Source organism: Tachysurus vachellii, chromosome 5, assembly GCF_030014155.1.
Source record: "Tachysurus vachellii isolate PV-2020 chromosome 5, HZAU_Pvac_v1, whole genome shotgun sequence".
NCBI lineage: Eukaryota > Metazoa > Chordata > Actinopteri > Siluriformes > Bagridae > Tachysurus > Tachysurus vachellii.
The window spans coordinates 197,843-219,356 of record NC_083464.1 but is presented as its reverse complement, the minus strand read 5'-3'; the positions used below and the strand labels follow the sequence as shown (position 1 = coordinate 219,356).

The window sequence follows — 21,514 nt, the reverse complement described above, 5'->3', positions numbered from 1 at the left end:
TTCCCGGTTATCCCCTAATCCGCAGTGTGTCGCACCTGCGCACTAAGGGCTAGATTCCGATATCGAAAACACTGTGCGCGCGCGTGTTTGTGTGTGCGCGTGCGTTTTACTAATTCTACTTACTTGTCATTTTAAACTATTATAGAACCCTGACATATACAAATATTTACAACAAATGCAAATTAAATGGTCATCTAAAAAAACTCAATCGAATGCCGCTGCTATTAATGAGTCTAATGCTTTTAGAAATCTGCCCTTGCTGTGATATTGATCCTGTTCGGGTCACTGCTATCCATTCCAACAGCTAATGGTTACCATAAACCCTAAAACATTTAACCACTCGTTACATCACACTCATTTTGTTGATTCAAGTGCAGACTCACAAATCGACAGATAATCCCACCATCACCTAGTGACGGAGGAATAAAATAACATTACTAATTAGTTATAATGTTATTTATATTCAGTTATATACTTTAAACAGAGTGTTGACCTTCCGGGGAAACCAAGATCATCATCATGGGTTTATAAAGTAATAAAAGCACACAATACAGGACACACAGACACACTTAATAGCCTTTATTAAAGTTTAATCTGATTGGAAGAGCTCCATGATTGACAGACAACATGTATTGTACTTAAATATGATCAATCAAGCTCTATTAAGAGTCAGGCTTCACTACATGCTTATGACTGGCTGAACTCTGTGATTGACAGACACCATTTTACACTCTATCTGACAATAACCTTTAATACACTCTTATCTGAAAGGTCGAGCTGTTGAACATAGCCTTTAGCACACTTCAGTTTCACCGGTCAAGCTCTATGGAGTGAAGAGTGTGTCAGAGGAAGTTCTTCTGCAGCTCCTGGGCAGAGATTGTTCTGAGAGGGGCAGGGTGAGGTGGGCGAGGTGGGGGAAAGGGTGATGCAAGAGGAGGAGGAGAAAGAGCCGGAGGGAGAGTGATGATTGAGGGAGTGTCAGAAAGAGAACCGTAACTCACTCCTCCTCCTTTCCCCATCCCTCGCACCATCCATCCGTCCTTTTTACCACAACTATGGAAAACAGAAGGGGACAGTTCACTAATATCCAGGGATGAATCTGAGAGACCAAAAGAAAGACAGAGAGACAGAGAGAGAGAGAGAGTTTTGTAAGTCCAGTGTTAGGTTTGTCTCTTGTAGCTCTGTGTACATGAACACACTATATATGTAGCTATGTATGTATACATGTATACCTGTCTCCTGTAGCTGTGTGTGTGTGTATGGGTGTTTGGTGTAGAACTGATTGTAGATGCAATAGATCACTCCCATCAGTGTCATGGTTCCCAGTGCAGCAGCTATAAAGACAGCCAGCCTATTGTTCACATGGACAACTGCCACACACACACACACACACACACACACACAGTTTTCACCTGTGAAAAATGGAGTTTTAATGTCAGTATCTACCTTTTCCTGAGGCTGGTGCTGTATAAGCATCCAGCAGAAGTAGTAGCTCATGATCTCCCTGCAGTCTATATGATGCAGGCACTAAGACCCACGAGTTGTGGTGTTCAGGCTTTGTAACACTTTTACTGTTATGAAAATTATTCACTATTCTAAATTGTCCTCCCATTCCTTTATTACGCGAGCAATGCTAATGTGTTTTATAAGCTCTGTAAGAGAGGGATTCCTCACCGTAAAAGTTTGTTCGTGTCTTAATTGAGGTCCCTCTCCTTGTTTGCTCAAAACATCATGGTGCTTAAGAAGGAGCAGGAGATCTCTTAACATTGAACATAGGCACACAACAGCTTTACAGAAATCTACAAATTTAAGACGTCAGTTGTCATTCATTCCCGTCTGTGTGAATCTTACAGGATTGCTTGCGTGTGATGGGATCCTGCTGCTCAGGAGTGTGTTGCTCAGCATCAGAGGCAGAGTCAGCATTCTGAGTCACACAGAGTGCCACACACACACACATTCCCAGGACAGTGTGCACAAACATACCTGAGAGACAATACAAGTATGTTAACATTGTGAATGTGTGTGTCATTAGAATCGTTAGAAATGCAGCTCTTCACGGTAAGGATACAGTGGTGGCTTCTTCTGTGCTAGTTCCTATCACTGGTGTAAGTGTCTGACTTGTAGATGCAGATTATTTTATATTCCAAGGGAATTCACCACGGTCCTTATAGTCGGGATGTACATTCCACCCACAGAGGCACTCTGTAAACTGGATGGGGCAATTTGCTGCTAAATGCTCACCGTAACAGTTTGTCACCGTAGATTTTAACCATATTAATCTTGTCACCCCTACAGCAGGAAATGGTTTACACCAACAATCCTGGCAGGTACTAGGTACAGGTAACTCAAAACAGCATTCAACACAATTATTTCTCAGAACCTATCGGGAAAGCTGAGCCTGCTTCTCCTTCTGAAACTGGATCCTGGACATCCTGACTGGGAGACTGGAGTCAAACCAGACTGAAAGCAGCATCTCTAATGCCATAACGCTGAGCACTGAGGCTCAACTGAGCTGTGTGTTTGGTCCACAGTGGTTCACTCTGTTGACTCATGACTGAGCACCAAAAAACCCCACTGCATCCTCACCACAGTCTACACAGGGAATATGTTCAAAGCAAATTGTTATAAGCGCTATACAAATAAACTGAATCGAATTGAAATATCGAGCATCCAAAGCAGCTGCATCACTGCCTGGTTTAAAGATGTCATGGACCACAATACCCTGAAGCAGATTGTTAAGAGAGCTGAGATCCTCATCAGGATTACTCTTCCCTCCATAACAGACACTTACACTGCATCTGCAAAATCCCCAGCACTGTAGATGACTCCACACAAACTCTGGATATGTTTACAACTTTATTTTATTGAAATATCTACGTCCTGTCTTTCATTGTGCCCATTGTACTGTCATGTTCTGTTTGCACATGAGCTGTGTGACGAGGTCTCTGTAGTCACATTTAGCTCACTGAAGTCGTGTTGTTTATATGGAGCACCAGATGGTCCTGGAGGAACCAAATGTGTAGCGTGGAAATGACATTAAAGCTTTTTATTACTAAAACTCAAATTCAGAAAATATGTCAAATGCACAGAACAGTAAGTAAAACCACACAATCAACAGTTCATCTAAACACACAGATCAGTAGAGTACATATGCTTCATTAGTTGAGTCTAGTGTATCAGTAAAGTGTAAAACACACACACACACACACACATTTAAGTGCTTGCAGGGTACAGAAAAGAAAAACACTGAAATACAGCCAAATTGTCACATTAAAAAACCTCAATTCAAGATGTGTGTTTTTAATAAATATATAAATTGTGTGTATACCTGCTCAGGTGCTCCTCTTCTGTATCTCAGCTTTGTGTGTTTGCACATCACATATTTTCCAGGGAGGAGCACGCAACCTTGACAACCCAAATCCCCAGACAATCTCACAAAAAAAATCTTCCCCAGTCACACACAGTCACACACAAGCACCAAACCCTTCTCTGTATATATTAAAGTATTAACTCCATCCTTAACAGCCAACTTGCTCTAATCTGAACCTGCATTATTGTCTGTTACTTTTCCCCCATAAGCTTTGTGATTTCTGGCGAGGGTTTTTGTTTTTCAGCACAATATAATGACAGCTATCAGGTGACATGGTGTCCATCAGTGCAGTCTGACCATCTGTAGCTTTAGGAGTGACAAAAATAAACCGTGTTGAACTGTCTTATGTTTTTATCCGTCTTGTTTCCCATTTGAACATTAATAACCTGCAGTAACCTCACAGGATCTAAAGCTCTTCCTCAGATGGATCTGAGCTTCATGTGTCTGTGCTGCTGAACAGATAAAGCTGTGAACATGTTGACATGCTGCTGTTCACCTTCCAACACATGCACTAAAGTCACACGCTATGACATCATGTTATATATATGTTTAATAATGAGCTCAGATACAGATAATAACTGTAGTTTATATACATTCCTCACTTCAGTTTTCTGAACCTAATAATAAACTAATAATAAACTAAAATAAGCGACTGAATGCTAACACTAGCAGCTACAGCTGACTTAGCTGATCTTTTTCCCCACATCAGAGCCACAGGGATGAGTATTAGAGTTAAGGAGACACAATCGACTACAATAAAGTGTGTATGAGAGAGAAATATATAATCCAAAAAAGACATTAAAAACGTATTTAATATTAAACAAATTTAATATAAACAAAATATAACAATGACCTGCGCATTTTAAAGGCACTTCATCACATTACAGAATTAAAAACAAACACTGACACTTTTTTAGTAAAACAAAGTTAAGGAAACACTCCAGAGGAATCACACCCAGACACACACACACACACACACACAGACACACACCCACCCAGACACACACACACCCACCCAGACACACACACACCCACCCAGACACACAGACCCAGACACACAGACAAACACACACAGACACACAAACACACACAGACACACACAGACAAACACACAAATATAAAACTTTATGAAAATGTACAAAGCTATAAAACACAAAAAGCCTTTTTGATTTAAAATACAAAAGATATTGTCAAATGTTTATATTAAAATAGTGCAATGAAAACAGTGTGTGTGTGTGTGTGTGTGTGTTTTGTCTGTGACCTGGTTTCATTTTAATTGACTTTCTGTAACTGCTGTTACAGAAAGTCAATTAACTTCTGTAACTGTATTGCTGGTTCTGTTTAACTGTATAAATAAATACATGATATCTTTCTTAATAAACTGAAATCTGAAATCCAGACTCATGTCATAATGACTGTTAGAGCAGCTGACCAATCAGGAGCCACGATTTAGCTCTTTCTCTCCTTTATAGTCTTTAACCTCACCATCACTGAAAACTAATCACATTTACAACATTGTGCTTTTGAGATGTTTAAAAAAGTTTTAATTAATGAACTAACTGTTATTAAGTGTGTGTGGTATAATATTTTACATTCCATTAGACATCCATATGCATTGTGTCATGGCATTTCAGCTGAGAACATTTACACTGATAGTCCTTAGAGTTTGTATAATAAATAGTTGTTAGACTTACAGCAGGTTTCTAAACTAAAGGTTGTGACGTGAGGTTTAGTGATTCACACACAGCTCGTGAGACAAACTCACATCATTCAGTTTACAAATTAACTATCGCTCCAACTATAAAAAAAAAGGATTTTATATTTTGAGATTTTACAGGAATCACAGGAAGGCACTGATTCATGTCCTGGTTAACACCAGTTTTCCTCTTATGTCATCATCAAATCTACAGAAAGTCTGATGAATGTGAAACATTTTAAGAGCTCAGGCTGTTTTACATCACTGTGCATGGAATAGTTAAAAACCTCAGACTGATGTGGTACATATATACAGTACAGGCATGTTTTTCTCCAATGTACATGTAGTTAATGTGACAAATCTTCCAGATGTTCAAAAGTGTGTGAACGATTTCAAACTTTACCTTCTTTTGCTTGCTCACAAAAAAGTACTGAAAGTAAAGTAATTATCCAACAAAGCCACTGCTTGGTTTGACCCCATCACACTACCCCAGGGTGGACTGTGTTCCTGACCATATTCTAATGAGGGACGAGAATTTTAGTCACATGTTACTCAGATGAAATGACCTGTATAATAAAAAAACAACTAGACCTGTATTATACATCTGGAGTTTGAAAAGTAGATGGTGATAAAAGTTTGGAGATGTGAGAGTTCTAATGACAGTAAAATTAATCAATGACACATTTATGGCACGGAGTAGACAATATGGCAGTGTCTCTAATAACAGGCACAAAGACAAAGCTTTGTAAATGCAATGCTAACTAAGCAATGCTAATATTAGCTAATTAGCATATTCAATTAGACATATCAAATTGTACAGAGTTTAAAGCAACAGGTTTGTGTGTGAATTTGTTCTGTATGTAACTTATCACCAGCAATGTCCTTTCCAGATCATACTCTTGTAGACTCCTCCCCTTCCTCCTCCCCTGTCTGTGGGAGGAGCCTGTAGCCCTCCTCAGCCACTAGGGAGGCAGGATTCATGTCCATGTTCAGCGGTGTGCTTAGAGGGGTAGAGTCCGTGTCAGTGGTGCTGCATGGGGTGTATCCTGCTTCATTGTCGACGGGGGGCCGGTTAAAACGCTGACGTAACATAAAGTGGGCATAACCCAGAGGTACAGGAAGTACTGCTATGATGATGAGTGATGAGAGCATGGCTAATGCCCAATCAGGATATGGCAACTGTACCTCTGATGCCTGAGACAGACAGAGATAAAAGAAGTAAAGTGATTCAGTCTCATGTTTCAGAGCCACTTGGTGTTTGATGTGTAATTGTGATTATTGGTGTTTAAATCACATTAATGGATTATAATGCAATTATTAATTTATTTATATAACACTTAAAGACAATAAACATTACTGCAAGTAAATTACATTTACTAATTTATTTCTAATGAGCGAGGAAAATGGTGAGGAAAAAGAGGATCAAGACTGAAAAGAGAACCCTCATCTAGGCAACACCAGGTGATTATAAAATAACTTACAGTCTATAACGGCGTGTGAGCAAAAACTGCACTTGTGTAACCAGGAACTCATCAGTTGGTGACCAACTTACAAATATAAACATCAGGGTTTTAACTGAATTCACTGCTACAATAACTGTTAAGCTGAAGCTTACTGTGATCTAGTTATTCTTTCTTGTTTAATTGGGTTTTGAGTCCTCAGAGGTCCTCCATTTTAACATATTTGCAGAGGCAGTAGATGAGGATAGTGCAGAGGAGGTAGGGGAGGATTTGGCTGGGTCATAAACGGTAAGAAAGAATCTGGCTGATCCAGAGGACATGGTGATTGAGAAGAGGGAGGTCGCCTGGCTGCCCCAGGGCGGCTTCTAAAGAAATCTGGACAAGCTCGTGATAAGGAGATGGTGCAGACTCCAAAACACTCTATATAGTAATAAACATCAGAGCAGAAATCGTTAACTTCTGAGCTGAACAGGCTCACGAGGCCCTTGACAGCACTGTACACCATATGGACCCAAATATAAATAAGAGTAAAGGGTTCTTAATAATTTACATCTCATTTCCAGTCTTCTTTCGTCACATTACAGTTGCACAGTTGTCCAGGAGAACACTGGTGACTTGTTTCCACTCAAGACCCTATGACAGCACGGCATCTTTTAGTTCCACCATGTGGAAGGCTTGTGCAACACCAAGTGCTGAGGCTTTGGCAACATTAACTTTCCTGCTTGCTAGATGTTGGGTTGTGACTCTGGTCTGATCATCATCAAAAAATCAAAAAAGGACATTAAGAATGTTGTCCATGCTCTGGCTTCAATATTCAGTGAAAACCTGCAGTTTTTGACCTTAGACAGATGTTTTTGAAACTCTGGTGCTACGCCAGTTGTATTTAAATAACGTGCATGCTGATTTGAAATGCACAGTTTTGGCAGAGCATTTTGTCTACGTTTATTACTGCAAGCAAACAAAAATATTTTGAACAGTTTGAACTAACCTTAACAAAAAAGACGCTGGGTTGAATGTTACATTCAAATAAAATGTTCAATATTCATGACATCAAAATTTTAACTTGCCGGCTGCAGCAAACCAAAAATGCGTCTGCTTCTGTGTCGAATTTCACAACAAACAAATTAAACAAGGTTTATCGTAATCTTAGAATTACATTTTTTTTTAAAAACTAACTAAAATAAAATAAATTTAAATTAAATATTTATTTTCCAAATCTACAGGGAGCCGCAGCAGAGGGATGAAAGAGCCACTTGCGACTCCGGAGCCACGGGTCGCCGACCCCAGGTTTAGATGGATGTACTGTTACTAGTAGCTCGACAGTGAAAGACCTGGTGTTTATTAGACAGTAACTTGTCTTTAAAATCATATCACCATATTACAAACACAGCCTTCTTCACCTTAGAAATATGGCCAAGCTGAGAAACATCCTGTCTGTATCAGATGCTGAGAATCTAGTTCATGCTTTCATGTGGGTGTGTGTGTGTTTGTGTGTGTGTGTTATGGCCAAGCTGAGAAACATCCTGTCTGTATCTGATGCTGAGAAGCTAGTTCATGCTTTCATGACCTCTAGACTGGACTATTGTAATGCATTACTAGGTGGTTGTCCTGCATCTTTAATAAATAGGCTACAGTTAGTCCAAAATGCAGCTGCCAGAGTTCTCACTAGGACAAGAAAATATGACCATATAACCCCAATTTTATCATCTCTACACTGGCTACCTGTTAAGTTTAGAATTGATTACAAACTGCTGCTACTTACGTACAAGGCTCTTAATGGTTTAGCTCCCATGTATCTAACTAGTCTTCTAACACGTTACAATCCTTCACGCTCTCTGAGATCACAAAACTCAGGACTTCTGGTAGTTCCCAGAATATCTAAGTCTACTAAAGGTGGTAGAGCGTTTTCTTATTTAGTCTTCCTGATAGTGTTCGGGGCTCAGACACAAAGTATTGTAAGATATGAAGTATTAAGACATACTAAGAGGAGATTTGAACTCCATGTGAACAACAAACTCCTCATCAGACGCCTCTATGCTTAGTAGGAGTCGGTTGTAGCCGGATCTCATCCACAAGTTTGCACATAGGGCCATTTGAAGACTTCAGCAGGAAGGAATTAGTGTTGGGTCTGTGCTGAACTCGAGTTTACGATGACCCATTAGTTCCTCAGGAGCTCTCGGCTGCACTATTATAAACTGTTGTAGAAAGGACATTATTTACATTTACACTATTTACTGAGTGTCACCTAAATGAGGATGAGGTTCACTTCTGAGTCTGGTTCCTCTCAAGGTTTCCTCCTCATATCATCTCAGGGAGTTTTCCCTTGTCATTAGGGATAGGGATATATATATATTCTCTCTTTTATTTACTTCTGTAAAGCTGCTTTAAGACAATGGGACTTGTTTAATGGTCTATACAAGTTTAATGGTCTATACCAGTTTAATGGTAAATAAGTTACTAGAAAACAAAGGTATTTTAATTTGTCATCTTTAACCTCGTGTAACGTGTAATGTGTGTGTACCGTCTGCTGGTTCCAGGCTGTGTATTGTGGACGTTTGAGACACATGTTCAGTAAACTTGCTGCTAGCAGAGTCAGCATGGCCAACAGACACACGTACTTCCACAGAAACTTGTACATCACACACACTGGCCGTCCAAGCATCTGTCTGATATCCTGCAGGAACCTGACATACATGTACACACAAAACTCATACACAACTCCAACTATGTCATGGTTTGTGGTCAAAACAATAAATGTCTCACACACACAGACACACACACACACACTCTCTCTGGTGTGTTACCTGTCTGCTCCATATACCCAGGCAACGCTGATGGTTTGGAAAACAACAACAATGATGAGTGGCAGTGTGGCAGAGTAATCGTCAAACATTACCACGAAGTAATTCCCACAGCGCTGAGTGAACAACAGACCGATCACAAATGCCAACACACAGCTACACACTGCGGAGAGAGAGAGAGAGAGAGAGAGAGAGAGAGAGAGAGAGAGAGAGAGAGAGAAAGGGATTGTGACGATTCATGATCACTCCTCGCCCCCGAAACTCAGAAATGCGTAAGAAACAGCGTAGCTGCGAGGCAGGGCAGCCAAAAGCCCGTCAAAACAGAGGAGCCAATCAGAAGCATCCTCTACCTCTTCATCCTCCAGGAGAGGGCAAGCTAAGAGAGGCTTACTCAGCACAGCGGAAGGTATGATTTTAAATGTGTTTCTGGCGTAACTAACGGCGGAGGTCGTCCTCCCTCTGTCTCCGCAGATTCTCAGAAAGAGCCTCTCCTGCTGCCAGCAACGCTCTGCTCCTGGGTCCGACCGGCTGCCCCAGAGAAGCCCACTCACCACGTGCACCAACACCACATGGTGAAGCCACAGCACTGCTCCACCACCCATGCATGCTTCAATTTCACTCCCACTTCTGACGTTCAGAAAAATAAAAGAGAACATTTTCCCACCGATTCTCCCGACTCTGTGCCATTGTGTCCCACCCTGCTGTGTCCCACCCACCCTTACACACACACAGTTATGACTAAATACGTTAAATAAAATATATATAATATACACACTTGTGAAGACGAGTTTGTGGTTCCTGAGTGAGGAGAATGTATCAGACAGGGGAGTGAGGATCCCCTCCATTGTACCGAACATGGTGGACAGTCCCAGGTTGAGAAGCATGAGGAAGAACAATGCTGACCAGAACGGACTTAATGGAAACAGAGTCATTGCCTCTGTGAAGGCAATAAATGCCAGACCTGTCCCTTCCACTCCCTAAGACAGTGAGACAAATGGGAGAGACAGAGACAGACAGACAGAGGTGTTATTAGACACACTACCTTATAAATGATTTCAGTAGTACACAGAGCTCTAAATCTAGAACAATGTCATTTAATGCTTTGTTCATGGCATCCACCTGGCTATAAAAACAGAGTTAAAGCATTAGTGTTATTGCTTATATGCTACATAAAGGTATGTTATCTATACTACTTTGTTCATGGCATCCTCCAGGCTGCAATTGCTGATGTTGTAACCGATGAGATTCAGCTGAATCCCCTGCCCTTCGTACCAGTGTTTATACATCTCCACAGAAACAGACTCCACCTCCGTTATGTTAATGAGAAGAGGTTGTGGAGTAACAGTAGATGAGACTGCTTCAGATAACAGCTTCAGATTCCTGCAACACAAAATTAACACAACATTACAATTAATTAATATACAAGTTATCATCAAAGCTGCTCACTCGGCTTCTGTCAGGTCCTTCAGCCTGCATCCCCTTCACTTGCTCTGACTCGTTCACATACACTTGTGGTTGCTCTGCCTGAGTGTGTGTGTGTGTGTGTGTGTATTATTGAACGTACTCTGAGATGCAAGTCTTGGTAAAGGTCTTGGCCCTGAAGCCCAACACAGAGAAGACGACGAGCGAGGCAAGGATTGAGGTAAGTAAGTTGATGGTGGAGACAGTGAAGGCGTCACGGTGACAGTTATTATTGCACTGGTTGTAGGAGGAGTACGCTATGATGGAGCCAAACCCCAAACCCAGAGCAAAGAACACCTGAGTGAAGGCCTGCCGCCACACCTGTACGTCACCCCAGATCTCCAACTGAGAGAGACAGGGAGAGTGCGAGAGAGAGAGAGAGAGAGAGAGAGAGAGAGATGAACAAAGGTCAAAGAAAATCTCCAAATAGAACTACAGAACATATCAGTGTATCTGCACACATTAAATTTAAGGCTTTTTTTTAGAATTTAAGGTGAAATAAAATAATGATGAAGATTATGTAAATGTTACAATTGGTTTATAAACACAAAATAATTAATCTGACATTTTATAAGACTGAAGACACCAAAAATCAATACCACTGAATCAAGAACGCAGGAGCTTCCTGAATGTTTCTGGACACCATTATTTTATTATAATGTACATTTATATATTTTCTATTGTAAAGAAAAGGATATAAAACACACAAAGAAAATGTTCTTAAGTTTCCAAATATACTACATTAAAATGCAGGTAATCTACTTAACATTAAAAGCATTGTGTAAACATTTTGTCTTAAGATTTAATCCAAACTAAACTGAACCTGCTGATGAAGGGAAGATCCACAGCCATGTCTTATCAACTTCACAAGCTCAGAGCTGAGAAACATTGCTTTAAGATGTTCACTATATCACTACATCACATCACTATATCACTACATCACATCATCACAACATCACATCACTACATCACTATATCAATACATCGCATCACTACATCAATACATCACATCACTACATCACATCACTACATCACTATATCAATACATCACATCACTACATCACTACAATACTATCCATAAAACCCATGAGACCTCTGAACAATTTCTATTTATTATATAGGACCTGTGTGTAACCTGTATCAGAACAATATTACAGAGAGGACTTTTGAGTGTGTGTTAGTGTGTGTGGTGTGTGTGTGTAAATGCATTAGAGAATGTTAATACCTTCGGACTGAACATATACTTGAGTCCCTCTGCTGCTCCGTCCAGAGTTAGACCTCGAATTAGGAAACACAGCAGAACCACATATGGGAACACGGAGGAGAAATACATCACCTACACAACACAACAGCATTAATATACAATTTAACTAGACAATTTATTTTGTGTGTCCCCCCCCTCTCTCTCTCTCCCACACACACTCTCTCTCTCCCACACACTCGCTCTCGCTCCCTCCCACACACTCTCACTCGCTCCCTCCCACACACTCTCACTCGCTCCCTCCCACACACACACTCCCTCCCACACACACACTCCCTCACACACACACACTCCCTCACACACACACACTCCCTCACACACACACACACTCCCTCACACACACACACTCCCTCACACACACACACTCCCTCACACACACACACTCCCTCACACACACACACTCCCTCACACACACACACTCCCTCACACACACACACTCCCTCACGCACACTCACACACACCTTGCCAGAAGACTTGATGCCCTTGAACATGGCGAGACAGACAATGGTCCAGGCGAGAGCAAGACAACCAGTGATGACCAAGTTAAAGTCTCCTGTCTCATTGATTGAGTCTGTAATATCCAGAGCTTTACGGTACCAGAAGTATGATGTAGGAGAACTCGCAGCACATTCTGATTCTACACACACAGATATACACACACACAGAGTCAGGAGCAGACTGCAGTTCAAATAACGCACAAACAAAAGCATACGTGAGATCACACACACTCACAAACGCACCTGTGATGTTCCCCTCTTTAGGGCAGTTCTCCCATGGTAACGGACTCTGGAATGATTTTAAAAGATAGAAAATACTCCAGCCGATGATTACGTTATAATACAGAGCCACAAAGAAACACACCTGAGAGACAGACAGAAGGAAAAGGGTATTAGGTGTATTATTTTATACAGGGCTTTAATACAGCAAAGAGAATTGTAGAACATTTCAGTGAAGTTCCTCTTGCATAAGAGACATCCAGCAGATTCTACAGATGCACTGCTAATTCTTCAAGAACACCTTGAATTCTAAGGTTTATACCATACAATATTTGACCTGTGGCAGTTACAGGCAAATAATCTTTAGACAAGAACTGACAGAAAATTATAATGTAAATAATCTGTTAGAATTTATTTAATATTATCACAATGTGCTGAAGAGCTTCACAGCTGTGCTGGTTGCCGTGTGGTCAGTAAGGCAGAACATCAGCGTTACATCAGACATAGAGAACACATTACAGTCTGTTACAACATTATTACTGCATTATTATCTCGTACAGTCCCCTGGTCAGTCACTCAGAGTAAAAACAGATTTATTACAGACCTCAGGATTTTTATTGGGTATGAATAATTTAATATTCATCAAAAAGCAAAAGAAATAATTTGGGCTTCATTGGAATGTGGAACAAATTTTCTAGATTCGTTAGAAACCTAATTCTATATTAATTGCCATACTACATGTCTGATTACAAGTCATTAAAATATAGCATGGAAGATTAAAGGTGAAACAGAATGCCACATGAATGAGTAGGGCTGGGCTATACGGCTGAAAACTGTATCACGATATCACTTTCATATCGGTCGATATCAATAATTATTAATATTTTTATGACCCAAATAAAATAAGGACCAGGAGAAAAATATATTACATTTAAACCTTTTTATTTTAAACTTTTAACAGTTATTAAGCTTAATAAAGTGTAATAAAATAGTGCAAAGTGTTAAATATAAACAGTTCCTGTATAAAGCCGATCCTGACCTCCCTGGGGCCCTAAGCAAAATTCTGCTAAGTGGCCCTCCTACATTTCGTGCACGATTTCACGTGCATATGAACGCATGTTCACGCGGCACGGTTATCGAGCTGCCATTTATAAACACCGTTGCCCTTGGGCGTTTATTCACGCTAATGTTCGCGCAATAAATTGTTGTGTGACAGACAGACAGGCCAAGAGATGCACTGTCAGCACTGCACAGCTAATGTAGCTAGTCAGATAGAGACTAGAGACAGAATCACATCAACTTTACTGTTATTTACTCTTGCTGACATCAAACCTGAAGAGAACACAAGTTTACCTGATTGTTGTTCTCGCATTTCACTCTCATTTTGTTTCTTTTTTCTGATAATTTAGTGCAAGTTTAGTGCTAGGACGTTCACTAGCTGTTCACCTTCTGGTGAATAAAGTGTGTAAAATATGTGCAGTGTTTTGTAAACAGAAATAAAACTGAGGTAGACTGAGATACATCTGTAATATAAAACACAAACCTGATGCACTACAGTAACATTGAAATATAAAACCTGCAGAAATATGAACAAGTAGCTGACTTTTCCTCTTTTATTTACAATTTCCTCGCTCACTGCGGCTCATTTTCTGCTCATCAGTCGCCGGTTACTGAAGAGGAATCCAGCACCAGCACGAGACAACGATATGGCGAAATCATGATTGGCTGTTAGAGTGTCACTCCATAAGTTGCTAGGTTACCAGAGAATGATTGCCTTTGTTAATGCAACCAAACTTGCTTCACAACCTCGGTTTTCTTCCGATGAAGAATAAAAAAATATCGAACGTTTTATTGAACACATTTTTTATTGATATCGATCACGTGTCTATCGCGATACATATCGTTATCGTTTTATCATTTTATACCCAGCCCTATGAATGAGTCAATATTCAAAAGAATGCTGCACAAATTAATTTTTTTTTAAATGCTGCATATATGAGGAGATTAGATGCAAATAGATTCACTGAAATTGAATATTAATTATGCTAGATTCTTTAGAACGCCACATGGATCATTCTAGTTTCATTACAATTCAGCACCAATTCTGTTAAATGGAGTCCTGATGCCTGTAGAGTCAGTAGAATGCAGCAGGAATAGTTCTAGATTAACTTGAATGCTTTGTCAAAAATAATAAAGTTATTAAAAGACTGTTTTAACTGAGAGACAGAAACAAGCTTTTATCATTTAAACTCCATACATTTTTTAATAAAAATTTAAAAGGAAGTTTTTGAAAGATCACCCAATGAAATTTAGGGTTACTGGTTTGGTTACACACCACGCAACTGGAGTAGCCAATCCCGACAAGTTTTGGTGAGATGTGTCTCCAGACGCCAATGCTACCTTGTCTGATACTCTGACCCACTGCTAACTCCAGGAAAAACAATGGCACACCAACCACCAGCATCAATAGAACATAGAGCAACAAGAATGATCCTGAGAGAGAGAGAGAGAGAGAGAGAGAGAGAGAGAGACTGACTTAGAGACATTAATTTGAATTAAAGGTGGGGTTTCCGATATTTGAGAAATGCTTCAGAAAACTGAGTCGGGACAACAAGCTGAACAAAGATCAAAACAAACGTGTAGCCAATGAGCAGAAAGGGGCGGGTCTTTTCAACATGGGTGGAGAGAGTGTTCAGTGCACGTGTGCATATTCAGATTGGAGTTTCCCGAGTCAATAACTCCTGAGCTAAACGCTGTTACTACACAAAACACGGTTGTAGCTGCGTCTCTACATTACTACGATAGAAAAGAGGTGTTATTTGTGTAGTAACAGCGTTTAGCTCAGGAGTTATTGACTCAGGAAACTCCAATCTGTGAATATGTGACCAACTTCCTGCTCCTTCAGTTCTCTCCAGCGCTGGAAAGCTGATCCTATATTAACACGTCCTACTTCTTACCTTATCGTAAGTCTTTCTTCTCTTTCTTTCTTTGTTTTTATCCTCCATGTCAATGTTAAAACCGCTTTCTGCTAATGTCACACATGCGCACTGAACACTCTCTCCGCCCATATTGACAAGACACGCCCCTTTCTGCTCATTGGCCAAACTGTTTAGTTTTTGTTTAGTTTCTCGTCCCTACTCAGTTTTCTGAAGCATTTCTCAAATATCGGAGACCCCACCTTTAAGATACATTTACAGGCACACACACCCCCACCCACCCCCACACCTACCTCCTCCATTCTGGTGACACAAGTAGGGGAATCTCCATACATTTCCAAGTCCAACACTGAATCCCACCTGAGCCAGGAAATACTCCACCTTACTGTCCCACCCATCACGTACACGGACTAATGGGGCTTCAGGAACTGCCACAGGCCCCACCTCAGCTCCATCTCCTGGCAATGGTGGCTTTTCTGAGATCATCTACAACAAACAATTTATATTGTTATATAAAATATAGCTTTCAGAAGGTAAATGTCCCTGTAAGTGTTATCTGTAAAGGATGAAAAAGCAACAAGGGGCATGTAGGGTTAGTGGTTCCACTAATTATTATTTACAGACCCCCAGGGGCAAATACTGACTTCCTTTGTGAATATTTCATCTTAAAGTGGTTTCTTTAAAAAAGCATTAATATTCATTTTGATAATTGAATAACTGTCTATATTATGATAATGTAATAAGAAAAGACTGTTAGTTTACTCATCTAGTTTTAGCCTTCAGCTTTAGACTACATTTGTTGTTGAACTGGATTAAAACATGAAAATTAGTAAATTGTCTATGGGACAAAAGTGAGTCATTTTAAAAGTTGAGAATGGTGTTAGGTGTGTGTGTGTGTGTGTGGTTCCACAGGACCTGTTATGGTTCTGTCACATCAACACAGTGGTGAAGAAGGTCTGGCAACATCTCACCATTTCAGACACGTTAAACTGCTCTCTCATGTACTAAAGACTTTTTGGACCATGTGGGATGTTGTAGCCTAGTGGTTAAGGTGTTGGGCTACCAATCGGAAGGTTGTGAGTTCGATTCCTACATTTGTAGGAATTCCATTTTCCATTCCATTTGTATAAAAATGAGATAAAATGTAAGTTGCTCTGGATATAAGGGCATCTGCTAAATTCTGTAACTGTAAATGTACACCAGCCCTATTGAGAGCATCCTGGCAGGAAGCATCACAGCCTTGTTTGGGAACACCACCAGACAGGAGAGACGAGCTCTACAGAGAGTGGTGAGATCAGCTGAGCATACCATTCGCACTCAACTACCAAGTGGTGCTGGCTGTAGATAGGCTCTTCCTGGACCAAGGACAGGAAGTTAGTAGATCAGCTATCCAAACAATGGACTCTTCTTAGATTAGATTAGATTCAACTTTATTGTCATTACACATGTACAAGTACAAGGCAACGAAATGCAGTTTACAGTAGGTCTAACCAGAGTGCAATAGTAGTAAGAGCAGGATATACAGTTTGTACAACAAGTTTCTTTGTTATGTTCAGGGAAGATCTTCTGCACCTTAAAGGCAAACAGAGAGAATGAAAAGGAGCTTCTTCCTGCAGACCAGGACAACATCTAATGCCTGGACTTTTCAGAACTGCCACAAAAACACACCACCTCAGCTGGACTTTTACACAATTGAACAATTTTTACTACATACACATTTTAATTTTAATGTTCACACGCATCACTGTACCATATCCAGTAACTACTTCTACACTGTATTTATTTCTTCTTAATTTGTACCTAACTTGTGCCTTACACGGTGTACTGAATAACACACCATACTGGTCAGGAAAACAGAAGCAACTGGTGACAGAAACAACAGTCATCAGACGTCACCAACAACCTCCCCAGAACTGGGTGAAGAAATCCAGAGATGAGCCACAGATGTATTGGAGCCAAGATAAACCTATGATTAGTCATAAATCGTGATCCAGTACAAAGAAGCTCAGCTGTGAAATGTGCTAAAGGTGGTGTCATGGCTTGGCCTTGTGTTGCTGTGTCTGGAACAGACTCACTAATCTTTATTCATGATGGAGCTCAAGATGGTAGCAGCAGAATAAATTCAGAAGTCTACAGAAACATTCAGTATTACAATTTACAGAGAAATGCATCCAATCTAAATCAAGAGGAACTTCATCACGCAGCAAGACAAGGATCCAAAACACACTGCCAACTCAACAAAGGACTTACATACAACGACAAAAATACACTACACTCCAACCCTGGAAAAGCTCCAAAAAAAAAGAAACCGATTATTTGATGATGTCACTTGGTAAAAGGTTTGGTGCAATTCTGACGAGCAAAAAAGATGCAACCAGTTATTAAGTGTTCTTTACTTTCAGCCACTTTCAGTCTGTTCTTATACTGATGCTCACCTAAACATTAAGTGGTCTGATAAAGAAAAGGTTCTATGTTTTATGTTCTGTAAATTTGATTCTTGAAGTCAGAATCAGAAGTCTGTCTTTAACAGCTTTGCTATTATCTACTTATCTTGTCTTACTTCATAGTGAAAGTTTAATTATTGCTTTATCTTTACTGAAATAAATGTAGTAGTCAAAAAAAGGTTAAAATAATTGTATTGAGTCGTCATCTTGGGTGAGATTTAAACATTTCACATAGGTTCAAAATCCACCCTAATCTTAGCAGAACTGGTATAAATAAAAACGCAATTGTATTTAAACAGAACTTAGAGGTAAAGCTAATATATAATCTGTATTAATCTATATATAATTTATATATATATATAATCTACATCAAATCATTTTGTGTCACATACACACAGAGTACAGACATGCAATGAAATGCTTTTTACATGTCTGGTATTCAAACATAAGGTTATCTATATATAATCTATATTAATATATAATTTATATACATATATAAATCTATATTTATATAATCTATATTAATCTCATATCTAAAATGGAATTAAAAGCGGGAATATTATATTCTAATAAATCTCTCAGTTTTATACAGAAATAATATCTTGATAATCAGCTTTTCCACAAGAATGTGATTATTTACGTGAATGTGATTATTTATGAGTGTTATTATTTACGTGAATGTGATTATTTATGAGTGTTATTATTTACGTGAATGTGATTATTTATGAGTGTTATTATTTACGTGAATGTGATTATTTACATTAATGTGATTATTTATATGTGATAATTTACATTAATGTGATTATTTATGAGTGTGATTATTTATATGTGATTATTTACATGAATGTGATTATTTATGAGTGTGATTATTTATATGTGATTATTTACATGAATGTGATTATTTATGAGTGTGATTATTTATATGTGATTATTTATATGAACACGTTTAACATCAGATTCCTTTATTTCTCCACGCGCTCGCGCTGCTGATGCAATCCCCACCCTGATTACAGTGCGCGCGTGCATGTCAAAGCTAAGAACAGATCATGATTATTATGGAAACATAATAAGAGTTATTCCTGTGATCTTTGTGTGTTTGTGTCTGCGGAATTACAAAGTGTGCGGTTTATTTATGGGTGACCCACTAACCTCCTCGTGCGTTATTAACCTCCTCGTGCGTTATTAACCTCCTCGTGCGTTATTAACCTCCTCGTGCGTTATTAACCTCCTCGTGCGTTATTAACCTCCTCGTGCGTTATTAACCTCCTCGTGTGTAACTATAAGTCTTATCTCGAGCTTTAAGTCTCTCCCCCCGCGCCACCACACAAATCCAGCGCACAAACAGGAATAAACCATAAAAGCCGCTTAAACACAAAAGAATTGCAGAAGTGAGACACACTAACGCTTCATAAGCGTCTGCCACGTTTGTATTTGGTTAAACGGTGGTTGGCGTCCAGCTTATAGGTGAATTACCGCCCCCTCCTGGTCCGGAGTGAGGATCACATGATAGTTATTTATTAATGATATTGATAGATGACCGTTTTTTAAAAAAACAAACAAAAAAAACTTGTCTGTTCCCTTTTTCCCTCCTAACATATCATACTGTAATTATCCATCAAATCCTGTTTAAAACTCGTGCTTCTCTTAAAAATGTCAGCAAAGTTTTATTCTGTGTTCTATTATATTTACTAGTGATGGCCGGTTCGTGAACGAATCGTTCTTTTGAACCAGTTCACCAAATCGGACTGATTCGTTCTAAACAGTTCGCGTCTTGAGTCAGCGCTGATCCACAAGTTACTAAAGTTACTCACTTTCGGTCATGCCTGACAGTCGGTCCGACTCTAAATAAACTAATATCCTGGAGTATATGTAACTCCTGTACACTGAACTGAGACATCATGTGCTGAGAGAACTGTGTGAGCTCGAGCTGTTGATACTGCGCATGCGTGAATAACTGAACTGATACAGCGAATCATCAGTACACTGAACTGAGAACTGTTTCTTTCGGACGCATCCAACATACTGAAAACTGATGAGCTGTTGTTACTGCGGAAAAGAACCGAACTTCCCATCACTAGAAGGTACCCATCAGTGTTTTTAATAAACAGTTGAGCACCACTGGGCAGTATACTTCAGGCTCTCTGTCACATTTTATGTGAATGTGGCTATGACACTCCTTACAGTTGCCTCTGATTTCAACGTATTTCTCAGTGGCTGATGGATAGACCTTGGCTCTTTTAAAGGCAAATGTGCAGGAGCATTTCACTTCTTGCCAAATTTGATAATTTATCACGTGTCCAGATTCCAGGCTTCAAAATTGTGTATTCCCTTTTTTGTGTTTTAGAGAACTTGTTTTTGTATTTTACTGTTTCGGGCATGAATTCAATCCATTTCTGAAATGGAACTTCAAGATCAAAAGTCCAGGAATCTTTGGGTCTGGGGAAAAGGGACCCTGGCTCAAAATCAGCGTCATCACTACTGCCACTTGTTTCATGATTACTTTCATGAGTAAATCCTAAAACAGTCCAGGGGTCTCATTTATAAAACTGTGCGTAGGATACCTACTAAAAGTTTACGTACGCCCAAAAGCCAAAAATGGCGTACGGCAAAAAAAATTCCGATTTATAAAACCGTGCGTACGCACTCCTCTAAGCAATGTTCCCTTTATAAATCACAGATCACCCGCAGATGTGCGTATGTGAACCAGCCTCAAATCCTGCCCTGTACACGCCCATTTTTAACCATAAATAGTCAATGCAAATCACTGTGTGTGCACGAGAGTGGACCTTGTTATAATGAGTTTCCTCTGGGCTCTGCGGGTTTAAAAATGGGGTGTGGAGCCAGCGTCTCAGGGGGTAGCCACTGTTAAACTCACCAAGAAGCCAGCTATCACGTATTGCGCCTGCATTTAGTCTGTTCCCTACAATGTTATGTGTCAAGATAAAGGAATCATGTGTTGAACCAGTCCAGCATGCCACAATGTTTGTGAGGGTCATGTTGGAATCACATATGATTTGCACATTAATAGAATGCACATGCTTTCTATTAACATAAGCAAATTCATTTTCAGATGTGAACTTATAGCAACATGAGCGCAGTCAATTGCGCCGATTACATTTGGGAAACCAGACATTGCTGCAAATTGCATTTTAATTTCGGCCTGTTCTCGCACAGTGTAGGGGAACCTGATGTATCGACTACCCATATTAAGTATACCATTCAAAACGACAGATATTATGGCACTCAGGGACAGCTGTGATATACCAGACCTATAGGGTGAGATGATAGATTCCAATAGAATTATTTCATATACAAAAAGGTCTTAGAGACAAAGTTGAGGATTACTTATAGTTTTTTTTTATATAAATA

General features: G+C 39.7%; 1 protein-coding gene across 2 annotated transcripts; it reads right to left on the bottom strand.

Annotated features, from left to right (window-relative positions):
• Positions 1 to 4,179: 4,179 nt before the first annotated feature.
• Positions 4,180 to 19,564, bottom strand: slc6a16b (solute carrier family 6 member 16b). 2 transcript variants are annotated; one of them, XM_060869418.1, is made up of 12 exons: positions 19,295 to 19,564; positions 15,995 to 16,187; positions 15,101 to 15,258; positions 12,790 to 12,910; positions 12,511 to 12,686; positions 12,014 to 12,124; positions 10,892 to 11,133; positions 10,521 to 10,707; positions 10,103 to 10,304; positions 9,331 to 9,490; positions 9,048 to 9,210; positions 4,180 to 6,260 (listed from the first exon to the last, which is right to left on the bottom strand). In XM_060869418.1, exons 2-12 carry the CDS (start codon positions 16,185 to 16,187, stop codon positions 5,958 to 5,960), a joined length of 2,016 nt encoding a protein of 671 aa, XP_060725401.1. In that variant the 5' UTR covers positions 19,295 to 19,564; the 3' UTR covers positions 4,180 to 5,957. The 2 variants fall into 2 exon arrangements, with proteins under 2 accessions (XP_060725401.1, XP_060725402.1); XM_060869419.1 differs by having other exon boundaries at positions 19,314 to 19,564.
• Between the last annotated feature and the right edge of the window lie 1,950 nt (positions 19,565 to 21,514).

Bases quoted from the DNA above. Each gene is read 5' to 3' on its own strand.
- slc6a16b (XM_060869418.1), bottom strand. From the start codon at position 16,187: ATGATCTCAGAAAAGCCACCATTGCCAGGAGATGGAGCTGAGGTGGGG. The intron at 12,125-12,510 runs GTGTGTGTGAGT...TGTGTTGTGTAG, and splicing joins GCATCAAGTCTTCTGGCAAG to GTGATGTATTTCTCCTCCGT. The intron at 9,211-9,330 runs GTAACACACCAG...CATGTATGTCAG, and splicing joins TGGGTATATGGAGCAGACAG to GTTCCTGCAGGATATCAGAC.